This window comes from Giraffa tippelskirchi, chromosome 10 (genome assembly GCF_054371585.1).
Source record: "Giraffa tippelskirchi isolate mGirTip1 chromosome 10, T2T-mGirTip1v1.2.pri, whole genome shotgun sequence".
NCBI classification, from domain to species: Eukaryota; Metazoa; Chordata; class Mammalia; order Artiodactyla; family Giraffidae; genus Giraffa; species Giraffa tippelskirchi.
Genome location: NC_137284.1, coordinates 146,212,187 through 146,232,912, shown reverse-complemented (window position 1 = coordinate 146,232,912; position 20,726 = coordinate 146,212,187). Strand labels below are relative to the sequence as shown.

General features: G+C 41.9%; 1 protein-coding gene, 2 long non-coding RNA genes and 1 other non-coding gene across 4 annotated transcripts; 1 reads left to right on the top strand and 3 right to left on the bottom strand.

Annotated features, from left to right (window-relative positions):
* Positions 1–2,590: 2,590 nt before the first annotated feature.
* Positions 2,591–6,294, bottom strand: FMC1 (formation of mitochondrial complex V assembly factor 1). The gene is made up of 2 exons (XM_081533194.1): positions 6,145–6,294; positions 2,591–2,887 (listed from the first exon to the last, which is right to left on the bottom strand). Exons 1-2 carry the CDS (start codon positions 6,280–6,282, stop codon positions 2,684–2,686), a joined length of 342 nt encoding a protein of 113 aa, XP_081389320.1. The 5' UTR covers positions 6,283–6,294; the 3' UTR covers positions 2,591–2,683.
* LOC145523229 (uncharacterized) lies at positions 6,263–15,538 on the top strand. The gene is made up of 4 exons (XR_014066437.1): positions 6,263–6,636; positions 12,471–12,564; positions 13,090–13,355; positions 14,792–15,538. It is a non-coding gene; the product is annotated as an uncharacterized LOC145523229 (long non-coding RNA).
* On the bottom strand, positions 6,932–7,004 carry TRNAR-CCU (transfer RNA arginine (anticodon CCU)). Its single transcript has one exon. It is a non-coding gene; the product is annotated as a tRNA-Arg (tRNA).
* On the bottom strand, positions 10,922–15,549 carry LOC145523228 (uncharacterized). Its single transcript, XR_014066436.1, has 2 exons — positions 14,564–15,549; positions 10,922–13,439 (listed from the first exon to the last, which is right to left on the bottom strand). It is a non-coding gene; the product is annotated as an uncharacterized LOC145523228 (long non-coding RNA).
* Positions 15,550–20,726: the final 5,177 nt, after the last annotated feature.

Here is a 20,726-nt window from a genome sequence, read left to right as displayed (position 1 = left end):
GTAGTTAGAGTTCTGTGTGGAGGGTCAGTGCCCCTAATCCTCCAAGCTGTTCAAGTGTCAATTATGGTTGTTTTTAGATGGAAGAGGCTTGAGCATATTTAAATACTAATAAAATTCAGTGAGAGGAAGCAGTTAAATGATGGCAGGTAAGGGACACTAAAGTGAAGGAATATGATAAAGCATGTACCACATCAAAAATTAGAATAGTGAGCTAACAAGTGCCCAAACCTCAGGAGTCCCTAGTTTTAGAACATTCCAAGTATAGAAAGTTTATCACCAATACAATTCATATTCCACAATCAATTCCTTCCATTTTTAATGTTGAGTTCAGTTAATTTTGGATGGTAAGACCACTGATAAGAGGTACAGGTTGGTTATATATGGACAGAAATGGCCTAAGCAAATCATTTAAACCATGGGAAATAACTTATTTCAGAAGACTGGTGGCAATAGGGCTTAGCTGCTGCTGCTGCTAAGCCACTTCAGTCGTGTCTGGCCCTGTGCGACCCCATAGACGGCAGCCCACCAGGCTCCTCCGTCCCTGGGATTTTCCAGGCAAGAACACTGGAGTGGGTTGCCATTTCCCTCTCCAATGCATGCGAGTGAAAAGTGAAAGTGAAGTTGCTCAGTCGTGTCCTGACTCTTCTCAACCCCATGGACTGTAGCCTACCAGGCTCCTCTGTCCAAGGGATTTTCCCGGCAAGAGTACTGGAGTGGGTTGCCCCTGCCTTCTCAATAGGGCTTCGAGAAGTTGTTGTTTAGTTGCTAAGTCCTGTCTGACTTTCGACCCCATGGACTGTAGCTTGCCAGGCTCCTCTGTCCGTGGGATTTCCCACGTAAGAATACCGGAACAGGTTGCCACTTCCTTCTCCAGGGCTAAGAGAAGCGTTCATGATAAAAGAATAAGGGTGCAGTGGTTTAAGATGAAAACAAGATTTTGTCAAGCACTTACGTACTGTGCAAATGTTTTATGTAAGTATTATTCTCATTTGTTACAACCACCTTGTTGGCATTCTCATTCTGCAGAAGAGGGAACAAGCCCAGGTCAATTAATCTAGCTAAGATCACACACATTATAAAGATGGGATTATAAAGGTGGGATTAAAGCCTACGTTTGAATTTCAGGCTTCCTTGGTGCCTGCAGTGCAGGAGCTGAAGATATGGGTTCGATCCCTGGGTCAGAAAGGCCCCTGGAGGAGGGCATGGCAACCCACTCCAGTATTCTTGCCTGGAGAATCCCACGGACAGAGGAGCCTGGTGGGCTACAGTCCATGGGGTCACAAGGAGCTGGACATGACTGAAGTGACGGAGCACGCATGCATATATGAAATAGAGCAGGGGAGATAGGATAGTAAACATTTTTACTTCTTTGATCTGTTCAATTGAATAGATGCTTGGTTTGACCTCTTAATACTGTTATTTTAATGTTAATCTCTTAGAAGAAAAAGATGATGTTTTGAAGTACTTTATGAGTGTTTGTTTAGATTGTACTCCTAGTGAGTAGAACTGAGCCGTGCATTCAAACCACTGAGTAACTGTCTATGTAAGTCACTGTGGAAGATGCTTTACAGATGCAAAAATGAATGAGGTGTCTGTCTTACTATAAAGGAGCTGACAGTTCAGGGAAGAAGAGGTTACATGTCTACAATTATACCAGAAGAAACAAAGGGGGCACAAGTAAAGAATTATTGGTAGTTCAGAGAGAAATTTTATTTAAGGAATTCAGGATGTTAGAGGCAAAGGAAACATTTAAGAGTCTAGTTTAATAGTTCAGCCCAATGATTTCCAGTCCTTGAACTAGGACAGAGATAGTGATGCTAACAGTTCTTACAGAAATGTTTTTCGCTCCAAACTTATTGATTGGGAGAAAAGAAAAAGTACAGAATGAAGCCCAAGTTCTTGACTTTTTCACCCAAGTGCATGGTAGAGTCCTTCGCCTTGATAAAAAATTCAAGAGGAAGAGCAATTTGACATGGAGGGTAAAAGGCAGAAGGGGAGAGAAGTCAGTGTGCTCATTCCATCACCCTCTCCCTGGTCTTCCCGCAGCCTGTACTTGAGTGGTGGTTGTGTTCTCATCCCTAAGGGTCAGGCCTAGGGAGGTACTAGCTCTCTACTGTTGTAGCCCATCTTGTTCACCTTAATTAAAACCACATGTATATATATACATATATCCCAGTGTTAACTCGCCTCAATAACCCTGTTTGAGCATACCATCTTTCCTGCCAGGATCTTAACATCGTATTTGTGTATTTTTAAATAAAAAGTGTATCTGTATAATTATTTTATGCATAGGAAACATCTAGAAGGATGGACACCAACTGTCAGCAACTGTAGGACTGGTAATGGGTTTGGAAGAGGGGAGGGAGAGATAAGGGAAAAGATGAGAGGGCTTTATTTTATATATGTCTATACTATTTGAATTCCTTAATAATAGGCTGTATTACTTTTTAAGTTGAAAAATAAATAATAGTTTTCAAAGTAAATCAAGAACATCAATCAGCCTAGTGTAAGAACTTCAGTAAATTCACTGAGAGTAAAGATGAAACCTCCCTGAGAAACACTCAGTCAACAAAATTTCAGAGAAAACCCCTAAACTTAAAAAAAAAAATTTAATGATAAATACATATTGACAGAAATTAGCAAACTCTTGCATGAAGACAGCATCCAAGGAATGTCTCCATTTTCATGGCTCCCAGCCCTTCCCTCCAGGCTGCTGGGGCAACTTGAGACCCACTAAGCCAGCAGACTCCTCCACTGAGCGCTCACCCTTGCCATGAAATTCCTGATGAAGGGCCACGTGTTCTCGAATGCTGCGTAGCAGGCAGAGATAGGTGGCAGCTTGGAAATGAAGCTCATGCTGGGCTCTGCACAGTTTCTCACTGGTGACCTGGAGAAGTAGCAAGGTCAGATAGTCTATTAACAGCCCAGCTGCAGACACAGGGCCACTGTATTGACAGCGTTATTAAACAAGCGTTCTCTAGAATAAAAGTAAACTGCACATAGGAAATACAAACATATATTTGTGTATACTTAATACATCTGTAATTTGGCCACCTGTTAACTGAAGAATTTTACGAGGAGTTTCACTGAAGCATTTCATTGAGTATCGTCAAATTTTAATACTGGAAAAAAAAAGTTACCTCCTTTCAACATCCTAATTTAACGAATGCGGGATCTAAAGTCCAGAGACGTTCCATGGTTGGTTAATGCAGAGATGAGGAACTATAGTCAGGTCACTAATCATTAATGTCACCTAAAGAATAAAACACAGAACTTTCTACCCTTCAAACAAATGAAGGACTGCTTTATGTGACTGTGGACTTTGGTTAATATGGCACATGCCTTTCAATGAAAATTAAAAACTTATTTTGTCTGAAAAATAGTTTTGTCTTCACCAGTAACAAAATGAAGGTTTTATATATATGAGAATCATATGTTTATATTACTTAATTATACTCCCTCACAATTTATGTTTTCATCTAAAAAATCTATATTCTGATGACCTTAAAAAGCTGGTCATAATTAACTTTCATATTAAGTACATTAGCACACAGACTTTACTTGACTAGTTTTATGTTCTAAGGTTGTGACAAAGGGGCAGGAAAGGTGAGAGGGAGATGTGTGCATAGCCTCAAATGACTTAAGGAGCCCTGACCAAGTGTGGATTAAGCTCTGGGCACCACTGCCTACATATGCTTTTCTTTGACCTTTCTTTACTGGACTATCTAGGTTTGGAACCTGAAAACTAGTATGTCTGATTTAACATCTGCAGATCATATATATGAAAATATAAGCTGCTCAAAAACAGAATTCATCTGTTTTAATCAATTTAACTTTTATAATTAAAAGTTTATCAGATCAACACTAATGTTAAGCATCAACCAAGAGTAACATTCATCTCTTAAGTCTAGTTTGATAGAATTTGAAACAGGAATTCTACTTTAGTATAGGACAGCACATAACCAATCTTGATTCAGCTAAGCCTGAGTTAGAAGGAGGAGAGAAGTGTCAGTAATATAACTTAGTAAATGAACCACCAGAGATCAAAAGAGATCTAATGAAATAGAAAGCTGTATTTTCCCTATGGAGAAAGGGGCAATCTCTCCCTAATTGAATCCCTTCAGCCTAGAGAAAGGAGAGACAATGGGCAAAGGTGATTAGAGTTAGCTCTGAGCCAGCAGGAAATAGAAACCATACCCAATTCCTCTCATGCATACCAGAGAGTTGTTTCTAGAATTTTTAGCATGAATTTCACATTTATTCCCAAGGGATTTCACAGCCATTTCCAAGCCTTTCTCAAGGGCAAATAATGTTGCCTCTATAAGGCATACACTAAAATCTTGTCACCTTAAGAATCTTAGAGTGACTTCCTGTTACATTTACAATAAAGTTTAAATTCCTGCCTACTTCATCTTCCTCCACTTCACCCACCACACCCTAAGCCTTAGCTGCTCTCAGCTGTCAGTTCCTCTCCCCTCTTGGCTTTCAGTTGTGCAGCTTCTTGGACTTTTACTAACCCTCATTTACTTGCTAACTCGAGAGTATTCTTCAAGTTCCTGGGTAATAAATTCCATCCTGTAAAGCCCACCTCTTCTATATAGCAGGACTCCAGGCGTCTCTACTCCTTTCAGTTCAGTTCAGTTCAGTTCAGTCGCTCAGTCGTGTCCGACTCTTTGCAACCCCATGAATCGCAGCACGCCAGGCCTCCCTGTCCATCACCAACTCCAGGAGTTTACCCAAACCCATGTCCATCGAGTCGGTGATGCCATCCAACCATCTCATCCTCTGTCATCCCCTTCTCCTCCTGCCCCCAATCTTTCCCAGCATTAGGGTCTTTCCCAATGAGTCAACTCTTCGCATGAGGTGGCCAAAGTATTGGAGTCTCAGCTTCAATATCAGTCCTTCCAATAAACACCCAGGACTGATCTCCTTTAGGATGGACTGGTTGGATCTCCTTGCAGTCCAAGGGAGCCCTTGTTTATTCTAAGTCCTTGGTCAAATGGCTCCTCAGGTGGAACGCAAGCTTCTTAAAAGACAAAACCCATGTGAATCTTACTCGTCATTTTTAGTCAAGTTCCTATTAGTACCTAATATCGTGACCTTTCAAAACAGTTGAACTTTAGTTCTAACATTTTGCATTCTAACTTCCATGGCTCAGAAAATCAAGAGTTTAAGATGATGGTTCTCCCCTTTCCACACCGCTCAAAGGACGCCAGGTTCCTTCGCTAAAGCCCAAGCTAATTATTCAACTTGCTTCTGAGACAGGTTGCAAATTCTTTCCAAGCCAGATCAGTAACTCTAAATCTAGTTGGGCTTGTATAGGTCAACTGTCCCTGAGTCTCAGTTGCCCCGTTTGAAAAAAGAAACTATCTTTCATCCCATCTTGCCTATCCGGGGAAAATAGAGTGCTGGAGTGCAGAATTCACACAGGAATTGTCCAAGGATGGTGGATGTTCATATTTATCTGCTACAGATGGAAAAATTGTTACTTGGTCATACATCACACTAATGTTGTAACTCACCGTACCACCTCATTGGAAGTGTCTAGTTCAGCTCCACAACGTGCGTGCTCAGTCCTGTCCCACCCTTTGGGACCCGGTAAGAATGAGCTCCCATTTCCTCCTCCAGGGGCTCTTCCCCACCCAGGAGTTGAACCCGCGTCTCTTCAATTAGCAGGCGGATTCTTGACCACTGAGCCAGCTAAAAGTGGCGGCGTAGTCACGCTCTTCAAGTAGCTCCCAATATCCCTCTCCGCATCAAGAACTGCTTCTCAGAGTAGCTCTCCTAGGGAAGGCGCGTTTTGGATAGACGCTGTGACTAGGAACCCTACACTCAACATCTTTCCGCTTGTCCCTGTTTCTTCCATTTCACTTTCCTCTAACTTTCCCATCCACAAAGGCCAAAGACAGCCAGTGGAATCTCCAGGGACGGCTCCACCCCAGGACGACTTTGCTCTCCCGCCGGGCCTTGCTTTAGTCCTCGGGCTTAGGTCTTAGACCAGGGCCTAGGGCCTGGATCTGTCTGGAGGAAGCCTGGGCCTCAGGATTATGGATTAAGGCCAGGCGTGCTCCATCCCGCCAGACCCGACTCTCCCTCCCTCCCCGGAAAGGGGACGCCGGAGCACCCGGACACGGGCTTCCGTACCCGATGTGCACGGAAAGCTTTGACGAGGTACCGATAGGCCGCGGAGTCGCGATAGGGTCGGCCCGTGGCCGCGTTCAAGTAGCGCAACTCCCGTAGAAGGCCTCGCCAAGTGCGCAGCGGTGACCCTAAGGCCGCCATTTTCCCGTCGTCGGAGTCGGCTGCGGGACGGCGCACTAAGACCCTCCTACTCCCTCACCCCCCCTGCCCAGCCGCTTAATGGTAGGGTCGGGACCAGACTGCAGGCTCCCCCTATCGATTGCAGGACAGTGGAATGTCTCACTTCCCTTCTCTGCCGAGCAGCATTAATCGAACGCCGAACGGCTTCCTAAGGTGTTAAGAGAAAAGCAAACGAAAGCCGAGTGTAACTGAATGGCCTGGAAAAAGCCCGGCGGAGAGAAAGAAGGTCCTTGTTCGTTTCCTGACTGCGTCATGACAGACGCCATTCGCTGAGGGAGCACCGCTGAACCTGGAGAAAATAAGGGCATATCGCAAGTGGGTGTCAATTTAAAATAGAAAACGTTGAGATTTTATTTATTGCTAAAGGGGATATCAAAATTCAACCTATCGGCTTCCCCAAAATCTTAACGAGATTACGGCTCAGAAGGAAATAGGAGTCTATTGATTCTCGCAAACTGTAGCCCCAAACCTAGCAAAACCACGCATCCACTTCCCATCTTTAAAAAGTAAAATCAAGTTAGCATATTTCGCTATAATTGTTTAAGAGGTGGAAAAGGCAAAAGTTTTATTGAAAAGTTCATTTTAAAGGCAAAAAAAAAAAAAACATCGCCACCCCAGATGGGACTCGAACCCACAATCCCTGGCTTAGGAGGCCAATGCCTTATCCATTAGGCCACTGGGGCTTCTGTGAATAACGCGCTGAAACAACGTTTTCAATTTTTTTCCTTCTTGGTACGTCATGTCAGAGTTTCCTTTTAACCTATCCTAGGAAACCACACTTAGTACCAATAATGGGGGGCGAGGCATGCTGGGAGTTGTAGTTCAACAAAAAAAAAAATCCCGCGTTGCAGCTCGAAAGGTTTTACCCTCGAAAACAGCACCGATGCGCCGGACGGAGAACGGGCGCGCGCACGGTTTTGTGTACACGTTTCCAACGCGGTACCCCCGCGCCTGCGCAAAAGCGCACATACGACGTCGTGGAGCCGAACCCTCTTGGGACGCTGGCCGACTTGAGATTCGCCCCTGGAGTTTCTGTCGCGTTGGGTTTTCTCCGGAAACAGCCGGCCCCTTCCGGCCTTGCAGCTTTCCGGACTTAGCTTTGACCTCCATCCTGCCATTAGGTGGGGTTTGTGGCGGTCATTTTCTGTTTCCGGTTGAAACGCTGAGGCCGTTTCCGCAGAGTAAGGGGGCCAGTTAGAAACGTTTATCTTGCGTTCTGAGTTTGCCGCTCAGTGGGAAACATGGGACAGCAGGAAATTGGAATTAGTTAATCCATTAAGAATTAGTTAATTGGAAACAACCAGGAGTTTATTTTGGTTCTTTATCTAGTTGCATAAATTGGACAATTCATTTCTGAGTCGCAGCGACATTACCCCTTGCTTAAAATCTCGCAGTGGCTCCCCGTTGCCCGTAAGATAAACTTAACACCACTGGACCCTACCTAAATTGACCGTTGTCTATATCTTCAGTTCAGTTCAGTCGCTCAGTCGTGTCCAACTCTTTGCGACCCCATGGACTGCGGCACGCTAGGCCTCCCTGTCCACCACCAACTCCCTCAGCTTGCTCAAACTCATGTCGAGTGACTCGGTGATGCCAGCCAACCATCGCATCCTCTGTCGTCCCCTTCTCCTCCTGCCCTCAATCTTTCCCAGCATCAGGGTCTTTTCTTTTTTTTTTTTTTTTATAAATTTATTTATTTTAGTTGGGGGCTAATTACTTTACAATATTGTAATAGTTTTTGCCATACATTGACATGAATCAGCCATGGGTTTACATGTGTTCCCCTTCCTGGACCCCCCACCCACCTCCCTCCCCATCCCATCCGTCTGGGTCATCCCATTGCCCCGGCCCTGAGCCCTTGTCTCATGCATCGAACATGGAATGGTGTTCTGTTTCACATATGATAATATACATGTTTCAATGCTATTCTCCCAGAACGTCCCACCCTCACCTTCTCCCTCAGAGTCCATAAAATTGTTCTATGCATCTGTGTCTCTTATTCTGTCTCGCATATAGGGTTATCGTTACCATCTTTCAAATTCCATATGGGTCTTTTCAAATGAGTCGGCTCTTCGCATGAGGTGGCCAAAGTATTTGGAGTTTCAGCTTCAATATCAGTCCTTGCGGTGAACACCCAGGACTGATCTCCTTTAGGTTGGACTGGTTGGATCTCCTTGCAGTCCAAGGGACTCACAAGAGTCTTCTCCAGCACCACAGTTCAAAAGCATCAATTCTTCGGCGGTCAGCTTTCTTTATAGTCCAACTCTCACATCCATACATGACCACTGGAAAAACCATAGCCTTGACTAGATGGACCTTTGTTGGCAAAGTAATGTCTCTGCTTTTTAATATGCTGTCTAGGTATGTTATGGTAAGGGGCAATAAGACATAATTCTGAGTTCCTTTTTACTGAACTGCTAAGGGACTCTTTTCTTCCATTTTTAGACTAAAGCAGAGTAAATAGATAATCATAAAACGTTAGTTCTGTGTAGTCAGTTCCAAAGACGGCCTCCTAACAAGCTTCCCCTTTCATACAACGTTGTTTCATACAACAAGAGGTGAAGTGTTTTACCCATCCTTCCCACCATTCCTGCTCTTAAATCTGAGCAGGCTTTGTGACCAGCTTTAACTAATAAGTAGAATGTTCTGGGACTTCTATGGTACCCCAGGCTTTAAAACTGTTAGCTTTCACAGTGTGCTTCTTATCTAGCTACCATGCTATGAAAACCACAGGGCTCATAGAAGAGTCCTGAGACAGGCCCAGCTGAGCTCTCAACTCACAGCACTAATTAGCAACCAGGGAAGTGGGCCATCTTGAATGTTCCAATCCAGTAGCACCCACAAATTATGAGAGTCTTAACTGGTGTCATATGTAGCAGAGAATTGCCCAGCTGAATCTAGTCAACTCAAAGAAATGTTAAAATAACATGACTGTCGTTAGGGCACAAATTCCACTAAATTTTAGAACTGTGTGTCAACAGAAAACCAAATCAGTCTATGCAATGCCTCTTTAATTAAAAGTGTTAGCAGTCAGTTAAAACCAATACTGTTTGTCAAATAAAAAACTTTGTTGACCTTATATAATCTAAGGCTGCAAGGGTGCACACTGTGTCCCGGGTCATTTCGCAGGCAATGTCTCATGGGACCCTAGGAGGTAGTACTTTGATTTTACCTACTTAGAAATGTGGGAACAAGCTCGAGGCAGTTTCATGGTTTAGTCAGCTTTACTGACTGCTCAGTGATAAAGTCAGCATTTGCTCTCAGGCAGTCTTAACTCCAAAGCCTATTTTTTAAACTTAAAAAAAGTTTTATAGCAGAAAAGGGATTTTTATGAAAAAGAGGTGGGGTCATAATCAGAACTGCTGGGTAAGGTTAGAGACCAGGTTTGGAAGCTACACAGCCAAGAACCTCACCTAAAAGCCTGCTCCAGATGTGGTCCAGTGAAAACACCAGCAGGCACAGTCACTGCAGCTTGCAGTGCTGACACAGGGACACTGCACAGGGTCTGGACACTGGCACCAAAGCTGTGACTCCAGGACACTGGCAGTAGCTGGCTCCTCTGCTCCAACTTGTGCCAGAAGAGAGAAAGTCACTACCCAAGAGTCAGAGTTCTGGACCAAGTACTTCTAATAAACATTGCCTGGGTCATGTTTCCATGCTGGCCAGAGGTGGCTGGGCAAGCAAATGCTTTGTCATTCAATGAGTTTTTATTAAGCTTCTACTAAGAGGCAGGCACTTCTAGATGCTAGGAAAACAAAAGCACAAGTAGTATAGGTCAACCTTTCCTCTACTCATGAAAGTTTCCATTCTAGAAAGGGGCAGACAGACAATATGCAAATAAACAAGCAGAACATAAAATTTGTCAAATGGTGAGGAGTGCTATGAAAAATAACCAAATAAAGCCAGGGGCAGGGGACCTGTTACGGATTCTGGGTGGTCCTTCTGGATAAGGTAAGGACATTTGAGCAGAGACCCAAATGATGTGCAGAAATTGCATCTTCAGCATGTGTGTGTGTGTGTACCCACACTTTAAGTAGAGACCCTGCCTCCGTTTCGCACCCATTGAGGCCACCGTTATTCTGTCCTTCAAGTTCTGTGAGGTACAGGAGGAGTTCTGGGACAAGTTTTCTATGCCTAGAGAAACAGTAGAACAGACCCTTGGAGGTCTAGTCTTAACTCTGCAACTACAGCAGTGACTGGCTACCTGGCCATGCACGTGGGAATCAGGGAAATTTTAGTGGGAAAGAGACGGGACTGATGAAAGAGGGTGATTCTGAGATGAGATATACGTAGGCACTTGCTTCCATCAGTCGTGATTCTAGAGACGTGTGTCACAAGGCAGTGATTTCTAAACTTTGTGTATCCACAGTGGTAAAAAATCTTGTGCCTCCCCCATAAATCTTTGTATTTATTTTAAAATTACATACATGTACTATTGATTCAGTGTAGTATATATATTTAAAACATCCACAAAATAGAAATAAAATGTTTTAAAAATGAAAAACAGTATTTTGAAAACATTTTTATTGTATTTATTAACAGTAAAAAAAAAAGCCCTAATTTCTCTCAGTAAAGAAAGATGAACGTACTTTATTGAAAATGCAGTGTAATACAATATGTTTTATTTGAAAATCTTGGTCTAACACATTTGGGGCAACAAGATCACATAGTGATAAACATTTCTAAACATCCATTTTCAAACTTCTCTCTTCATTGCATGAGTTTCTTTTAAAAAGGCAGTCACTTACAGCTTTAAAAAATTACTTTTAACTTAAAGGGAACCTTTAAATATGTTCATTTCTTTCAGAAGATCAGCTAGGCAGTTGTATCCATAAGGGATGAATCAGAAAAAGAGAAACCACTGCAGGCTTTTCAAGCAAAGCAGTCGAGTGTAGGGCATTGAGATGCCCGATGGCACTATTAGAGGACCTGCAGGAGTCGGGGGAAGTTGCCACTCACATTCAGCAGTTCAGAGTATTGGGAGGTTGCTGCCCTTACATAGGTCGGAAAATACAGGGAACCCCCACCCCCTCTTTGTGCTGATCAGAGCTGCTCCCTCTCCCCCGCAAGTACTCATTTAGGAGCTGATAGGAGATTACATGGGAGCTGCGGAAAACTTTTAAGTTTCCCACAGACGGCCATTTTGCTAGGCGCTGCCGCTTTTCCCTCGCACCTACAAAATACCCTATGAATACATCTGGCAGAAAGAAATCACATCCAGAACCTCGAAGGCAAGGAGTTTGGGAAATGTTTCCATAATTCTAATCCCTGTGATACATAAAAGGATATAGGAATGAATGCTGGCTGCCCAAAACCAGGCTGTAGCCCACACAGCAGCATACTCCTGAGCCTCTTGTCATCACAGAAAGGGACAGCAAGTGAGAAACACTCTCCCTTTTCGTAAAAGAAACATAGGTAAATTTTAAGTTAGCTCTTGTAAATCCTTTTCAGCAAGCTAATCACTGCATCAGTGTAGCTTACGTATTTTTATGTAGTCTACTTCCCATTACATAGTCATTTATGCTTTTTAAAGGTCTTACTTTTAAACTGATTAACCCTATCAATAACATCCTGAAGCATGTAGACTGCATTCTGTTATAACACTCAGAAGCAAAGGTAACTATTAACCAGCAACCCAGACTTGCTAAATGTAAGCAGAAAGCAATTTATCCCTCCCACCACTGCTGCTCGTGGACTTCCTCTCTGGCATGAAATCGTGGGTGGTATAACAGGCAATTAGCTTTTTTTTTTTCTCTCCCCCCTATCACCCCCACCCCGCTTTGGTTTTTTAAAAAGTTCAACCTGTTTAACATTAAAACTCCAAACTTGTTTCCATAAAACTTCTCCCTGTTATCAGCTAAGGCTGCCACAGGCTGAAGATGAGCAGTTAGGACTGCAGGATACAGCCTGCTTCTCCATCTCCCCTGAACTACTCTCCTGCTCTTCAAATGCAACCTCTTCCTGGAACAAGCTGGATTTGTATAAACAGAAAGCAATGTTGTTTTCTCACGAGTTCCCCTACACCACGAGTGCCCCTACACACTTGCTGTAATGATTTGTTCTTATGCTTGGATGAAATTCACGGCTTTTTTTCTTTCAGGTGACAAACAGGTTAAAGAGTTATCATTTTAAAAAGTCTTTTTTTTTAGGTATGAACCAGTCTCATCTAGTATCAGATCAAAACTTCAAATGCCAGCTTCTCTCCTCCTCCAGCCTGGAAATGTGAAGAGAAGGGGGATCAGGGTCAGTGTCATTTCTGTTTCTCACTCACTCTTGCCTCCTTGCTGGCTGCTGTTCCAGCAGCAGTTGCAGCAAGGGAGAGAAGAGATGAGGTCTTTTTTCGTTGGTAGAGAGATAAGCTGGTGTCCATGTCCGCTAGGAGCAGCAGATTCCAGTGTTGCTTCCTTTCTTATAGCTCAATAGTTTCTCTTTCTCTGGGGATCTCTCAGCTGCAGTCCCTTGTGGGCCGTGTCTTCTCTACTCACTCTGGATGCGTCTACCGGCCACTTAGTTTCCAGGATCCGCCCCTCCACTGAAGTCATTTCATCCGTCCATTTGTTCCCTTTGGCTGCGTTCCTTCTTAAAATGAGCAAATCTGATTCCCTTTCTTGAGAACCACATCAGACCCACAGGAACTCGGGAACTTTGGGAGTGTAAGCCACTCCCCATGCAGCCTTCTCTCCTCTTCTGTCTTCTCCAGGAGCTAGTCACCTACTCCTCACTTGTCTTTAGACTTGAAGGAGTGAGTCAGACTCCTATGTCCCTCAGATTCCACCGGAGATGGGTCAAGCCCTCCAAACGGTCCTGTGGAGGGGCCCCCTCATTTGGCACGAGTTGAAGAGGAAGCACCCCCACCCTCTCCTGCTTGGGCAGCAGAAGGGAAACGTCCAGCATACTGACAGCTGCTTCCAGAGGAATCTTCTCACGTTCTCTCATGGAGCCTGGAGGCAGGTGCCAAGCCAGCTCATCCATCCCAGCACTGAGCTAGTGCTTCCCAGGATCCGCTTCACAGTCTCTTAAAACATGGCACACAGGTAATCTAGTTCCCTTTCCCTTTAGAACGTGGATGGACTTGGCACCTACTGTTTTGTTCTCGGCCTTTGGGGTTTCTGGTGAAACTGACACAGAGAGAGTCCCACTTTAGTAAATGAAGGTACCAGTGTCAGACCTTCCTTACGGAACCCCCATTCTTTCATCAGGACGCCCGAGGCACTGCAGGCAACACAGCTAGTGAACTGGACTGCCTGAATGTACAGTTAACACAGAACTACTAATATTTGTTTTTTGGTTTTAGTGACTAAGTCATGGCCAACTCTTTTGCCACCCCATGGACTGTTGCCCACCAGGCTTCTCTATCCATGGGGTTTCCCAGCAAGAATACTGGAGTGGGGGTTGCCATTCCCTTCTCCAGGGGGCCTTCCCGACCCAGAAACTGAACCCGTGTCTCCTGCATTGCAGGCAGTTTCTTTCCCCTTACATATTAATTATTAAGTATAATCTTATTGATTTGTTAAATTTCAATATTATGTATATTTATGGGTCTTCCCAGGTGGCGCAGTGGTAAAGAATCCACCTGCCAATGCAGGAGATGCAAAAGATGTGGGTTAGATCCCTGCGTCCGAAAGATGCCCTGAAGAAGGAAATGACAACCCACTCCAGTATTCCTGCCTGGAGAATCCCATAGACAAAGGAACCTGGCGGGCTACAGTCCATGGGGTCGCAAAGAATCAGACAGGACTGAGGACAGGGGCCTTGACCTTAATATATGTTTATATAGAGATAAAGCTATTTTTATGGAAACTATGTATAAGACTCTTGTTTTGTTTTTTGCAATATGAAATCATACCTTTAATCTATCATGAAAACATCATAAAAATATCCTTATAAAAATTCCCCATAAATATAATTTAGAAGGAATTTTATTAATACTTCTTTTATTGTTGGATATTTATGAACTCTAAATTTTCTTGATTAAACACAGTGCTGGCGTGAAAATCTTTGTGCAAAGGTATTAGCTGACATTCTGAAAGATTTCCTAGAAGTTGAAAATTACTGTAAGATTCTTGTTTTTCGCATTGTGGAAGATTAGATATGCAGAGAAATCCCAACATAAGACACCTTAAAGTGCTGGGTGAAATTTCCATACACATAAACATATTTTTTCGAAGTGTGAATGAGTAAAAGAAGCCAGAATAACCAGAAATCAGAAAGGAAGAAAGGGAACAATAAAAGTAGCATTTACCCTGAGGGATAATCCTGGTTGTCTGCTATCCCCGGTGACCTGCAATGTGGATTTTAATTTGCCTTAGTGAAAGTGAAAGTCGCTTAGTCGTGTCTGACTCTTTGGGATGCCATGGACTATATACAGTCCATGGAATTCTCCAGGCCAGAATACTGGAGTGGGTAGCTTTTCCCTTCTCCAGGGGATCTTCCCAACCCAGGAATTGAACCGGTGTCTGTTGTATTGCAGGTGGATTCTTTACCAGCTGAGCCACAAGGGAAGTCCTAATTTGCCTTAGGCAGTCCAAAAAAAAGAGAAAGCCTCAGATCACCTTGGTAGGAGGTCAGATCATGTTGCTACGCTCCTCAGTCGTGTCCAATTCTTTGGGACCTCACAGACTGTAGCCTGCCAGGCTCCTCTGTCCATGGGATTCTCCAGGCTAGAATGCTGGAGTGGGTTACCATTTCCTTCCTCCAGGAGATCTTCCTGACTCAGGGATTGAACCTGTATCTCCTGCATTGGCAGGCAATCCTTTACCACGGAGCCACCAAGGAAGCCCGGGTCAGATCATAAACTCTTACAAAATGTTGGCACCCCCAACAATTAACCTTATTGCTGGGAATGAAAACAATATCCCTGACCTCACCAAGAGGAGACTTTTCTGTCTCAGCTCAGGGCTGGGTGGCATGTGGGAAGAAGCTTCTATACAATAATTCTTAACCACCAGCAGTAACCACTCATATACATCTGTGGCTGGAAAGTCATGCTGTCTCTGTGGCCTTGAAATCCTTAAGCTGAACATTTAGTTTGAAGTGGTCTTGGATTGGTAATGTCCCTAGAAACTTGGAAGAAGCAAACTCAAATACTCTTTAGAGGCTGCTAAGCTGCTAAGTCGCTTCAGTCGTGTCCGACTCTGTGCGACCCCATAGACGGCAGCCCATCAGGCTCCGCCGTCCCTGAGATTCTCCAGGCAAGAATACTGGAGTGGATTGCCATTTCCTTCTCCAGTGCATGAAAGGGAAAAGTGAAAGTGAAGTCGCTCAGTCGTGTCCGACTCTTAGCGACCTCATGGACTGTAGCCTACCAGGCTCCTCCATCCATGGGATTTTCTAGGCAAGAGTACTGGAGTGGGGTGCCATTGCCTTCTCCGACTCTTTAGAGGAAGACACTTTAAATCCAGGCCTCAAAGAATGCCCAAAGTCAAAGTGCAGGGATATATTAAAAAAAGAAGAAGAAGAAATCACCAAACACATGGAGAAATAAGCCAGCCAGTATAAGCAAGTTAGTAGAAACACTGTAGGACTGGACCTACAGTTGGTTCAAGATCTGACTCTGGTGTCTCGAACTTTGTGGGTCCCAACCCACTAAGCACATGCTAGGGCCCTGACCTTGGCCTCTCTCTTTAGTACACTTCACCAGCTAAGAATGCTGCTAAACCCAGGAAAAAATAAGCTCACACATGAAAATGAGATATTTGAGGGGTATAATCACAACAGAGAGACAATAAATGGAACATACCGTGCTAGACAAACCAGAATGGAACACTGACCAAAAACTTAAGCATAGTAAAGATCCTCACAAACAGGATAATAGTAAGAAACAAGCAATTACGTAGAACTAAATGGAAATATATAGTTCAAAGTACAAAAGGAAATATGTAATAGCTGAACAAACCCAATACAGTGGATAAAAACAATGGCTACCTAGCTGAAAAATGAATAATAATCTAGATCAACTCAAGGAATTTTCTTAGAAGGTATCGGAAAGAGATGGAAAATATGAAAGAACATTTAAGAAATAATAATAAGTCAATATCTGAACAATATGAATCCCAGAAAGACAGAAAGTGGATTTAGGGAAGAGATACTTAAATCATAAGTAAGAACTTTCAAAAATTAAAGATAAAAAGGACTCCAACGATCTCATAGAGCACCAAATAGAAAAATTATGGAAAAATCAAAATTTTGACATATTACGTGAAATTTAAGAACACAAGAGGGAGGGGATATGTGTATACTTATGGCTGGTTCCCATTGTTGGACAGCAGAAACCAACACAACACTGTAAAGGAATTATTCTCCAATTAAAAATAAAAAATTAAAAAAAGACAAAATGATAAACGCTTCTGGAGAGAAGAAGTAGAAAGTTCACAAAAGCATAAGAATTAGATTTATACTAGTCTGCCTAAGAAATACAATGGAGACAAGAAAACTGGTGATGTTATATATTCTAAGTGAATATAGAATATATTTTCCTAAGGAAAATAACCTAAGAGTATTATATCCAGCTATACTATTACTTAAATGTAAGGACAGAAAGATGATATATTCAGACATACAAGGCCTTAGAAAATTTACAGTACAAAAAGTCTCTTTGAAAGCCCTCCTGCTTAACTGAAGTGAATCAGAGAAAGACAAAAACTGTATAATATCACTTACATATGGAATCTAAAAAATACAGCAAAACGTGTGGATATAATAAGGAAGCAGACTCAACAGATACAGAGAACAAACTAGTGGTTACAATTGGGGAGAGGGAAGTGGGTAGAGTACAAACTTAGGTATAAAATAAGCTACAAGGATATACTATACAGCATGGGGAATATAGTCAATATTTTATAATAACAAATGGAATATAATCTTTAAAAATTATGAATCACTATATTGTATAATATACAATATTTTACATCAACTGGGAATGTAAAATGGTCCAGCTACTGTGGGAAACAGTTTGATGTTTCCTCAAAAAAATTAAACATAAAGTTATCATATGACCCAGGAATACCATTCCTTGGTATATATACAAAAGAACTGAAGACATATTCCACAAAAGCTTGTACACACACAAATGTTCATAGCAAGCAGCATTATTCATAATATTCAAAAAGTAGAAACAGCCCAAGTATCTATACTAATAAATGGATATATAAAAATGTAATATATTCATACAATGAAATACTATTCAGGATATAGATAGGGTATTAAATTTAATATTAGGGCAAAAATATATCATAAAGAAAGATGAGACATTATATATTGTTGGAAAAAAAATATCAAAAAGATATAACCAAAACAAATACAACATTGTAAATCAACTATACTTCAATTGAAAAAAAAAGAAAAAATATATATAACCATAATGAACATATATTCACTCAATATATGCCAAGACTGAAGGAAAAGGAAGAAGATGCACATAAACAAAACAGAATGAGAGCAGGAAAACAAATACAGATACAACAGATTATAATAATAAAAATATTTTTTAATAAAAATATTAATACACTTCTAAGAAATTGTCTACAAGTGGATCGATCGAATATAGGTGCTATAGGACAAGCAACTGACATAATTCAACTCATCCTTAACAAGATTTCCAGAAAACTAGGAACAGAATTTTAACTTCATAAAAACTAGATACCAAAAATATAGAATATATGCTATACTTAAAAGAGAAAATTTTCCCATTAAAATAAGAAACAAAGATGGGAACCCTGGCTGTCCAGTGGTTAGGACTTGGGACTTTCACTGCGTGGGCCCAGGTTCAATACCTGATGAGGGAACAAAGATCCGACAAGCCACATGGCATGGCCAAAAAAAAAAAGTGAAAAAAAAGAGGAAATTAACCTAACATTATTTGTAATTATATTATCAACTCAGTTGAAAAATTAATAATAAGACAAGTAATTAGAAGAAGAGAGTAAAGCTGCTGGATACTAACTCAATTTGTGAAATCAAAAGCACTGATCCCAAGAAAACCACTAAAAAATATAACATATTTTATAACCATTTGTAAACATGGTTTACAAAATGGTTAACATAACCATTTGTAAAAACAACAAATCTAAAGTACCTAGAAATCAATACATGAACAATACCTTTACAGAGAAAATTTTAAAGCTTTACTAGAAGACATGAAAGAGGATTTTTAAAAATGAAGAACAAGCGGAACAAGAACCATATCAAAACGAAGGGTGGGCACCTTTGGGTAGAGTGAGTGGGGGAGTAAGAAAGGAAGGAGAAACCTAATTTATCATAAAATGAGGAAACAAGAGCTTCTATTAAGAGATGAAAACCATGTGCTATGGATTAAGGCACACAATTAATGCACTGCTTTGCATCTGCAGTAAAGCAGAAATAAACTATATACAACACATACTGACATACAGTTTGAAAATGCAGTAGCAAACTATGACGGGAGAGGCAGTAGTTGTTAGAGGGTTACATGTGAAACCTGACACTTTGAATGCAAGGGCAGAGACAGAAGTGAAACTGAATCACTGGATAAGGCTTTATTTCTCTTCATGGCTTTACTTCAAGCTTTACTTCTCTTCAATACAAGCAGAAAAAGTGGAAGCGGTGATTTGGACTCCCCTCAGTGTGGACGGTGAGAAGTTATGACAAAACTAGACAGCATATTAAAAAGCAGAGACATCACTTTGCTGACAAAGGTCTGTATAGTCAAAGCTAGTTTTTCCAGTAGTCATGTATGGATGTGAGAAGTTGGACCATAAAGAAAGCTGAGCGCCGAAGAATTGATGCTTTTGAATTGTGATGCTGGAGAAGACTCTTGAGAGTCCCTTGGATGGCAAGGAGATCAAACCAGTCAATCCTAAAGGAAATCAACCCTGAATTTTCACTGGAAGAACTGATGCTGAAGCTCCAGTACTTTGGCCCCCTGATGGGAAGAGCCAACTCATTGGAAAAGACCCTGATCCTGGGAAAGACTGAAGGCAAAAGGAGAAGGGGGTGGCAGAGGATGAGACAGTTAGATTGCATCACTGACTCAACAGACATGAATTTGAGCAAAATCTGGGAGACAGTGTAGGACAGAGGAGCCTGGCATGCTGTAGTCCATGGGGTTGCAAAGAGTGTGACACGACTTAGCAACTGAACAGCAAGAAAGCTAGGTTTACTTCTAAACTGCTCATTACATGAACCAAAAGATTCCCTTAATTGTTTTGCTTAATAGACTTTTAGAGCAGTCTCCCTTTACTTTTTATGCCAAGGGATTGACACTTGTGATGGAGAATTTTAACTGGTTATTTATCCACGCCTGTACTTTTAAATATATATTTTTTAAGATTTTTTAAAATACTGGTTTCACTTATATATTTGGGAAAATTAGAGCAAGAAGAAGCATGAATTTACGGGGGAGAAAAAAAAAGAGGCAGAAAAGAGAGAATAAGAGTAGCCACCCTGTATTAGTTCTCATGTGCTAGGCACTATGCTAGGTGCTTTCCAGACCTTGTCTCTTAATTCAACAACAAAACCCACCACTGGGAATTATCCCTGCAGAAATGAGGAGGCTGAACGGAGAGCCATATCTTGTCTGAAGTGCCACCTTCATAAAGGGGACCTCAAAGCCCAAGTCTAATGTCAGCCTGTTCTGTACGCTGTGCCACCCTGGTACAAAAACGACAGTGGGGAAATAGCGAAGGGACAGACACAGGGACACAGACGAGGTAAATATACACAGAGACAGAAAAAAAACAAGCCGTGTCAGGGCACACTCCGATGAGGAAGAACTATCATACGAGCCGATACCTGTCACTGCCCTTTGGAAAGCTCATGATCTCACCTGCAATGTAACGCAATCCTTCGAGCACCCAGAATCAGCTCTTCTGCTTTTACTTCCAATTTTCAAAACTCTTTAAAAAAACATTTATTTTCTCAAGTATTCCTCAAAGCTTTATATGGATATGAAGCAATGTTGTGGATTCCAGACACTGAGTTTCAAATCTGGAACGTCAGTCCTTATTATCCATTACAAAACAAACCTGTGACTGCTGGTTTGGTTATGGGTACAGACACCAAATACCTGAAGGATAGCACAATTTGACCTGTAGTAGTTACCTAACCGCTCATCAATAACTGTGGTACTGTAACTATGAAATACTATATGAACTGTCAACAAGTAAAGACAGATCTCTATGTACTGACATGGACTAACCTCCAAGATAACGTTAAAAAGTTGGATACATATTTATACTTTTAACTGGAGAACTTGGTAGCAGTGGTTGGTCTGGGGGAGAAAAAGGGGGACAATGGGTAGGAAAGATGCTTTGCATTCACTGTACAATCATGTATTTGGTATTTTTTTCTTTTAACCAAGTGCAAGAATAATCTTTCCCTCTAAAATCTTTATATCAAGCAGTTCAGTTGTGTCTTCCCTCTAAACCAGA

Excerpts from the sequence above, each read along its gene's own strand:
- FMC1 (XM_081533194.1), bottom strand. The coding sequence starts at position 6,282 with ATGGCGGCCTTAGGGTCACCGCTGCGCACTTGGCGAGGCCTTCTACGG. Across the intron at positions 2,888-6,144 it reads AAGCTTTCCGTGCACATCGG|GTCACCAGTGAGAAACTGTG; the intron begins GTACGGAAGCCC and ends CTACTTCTCCAG.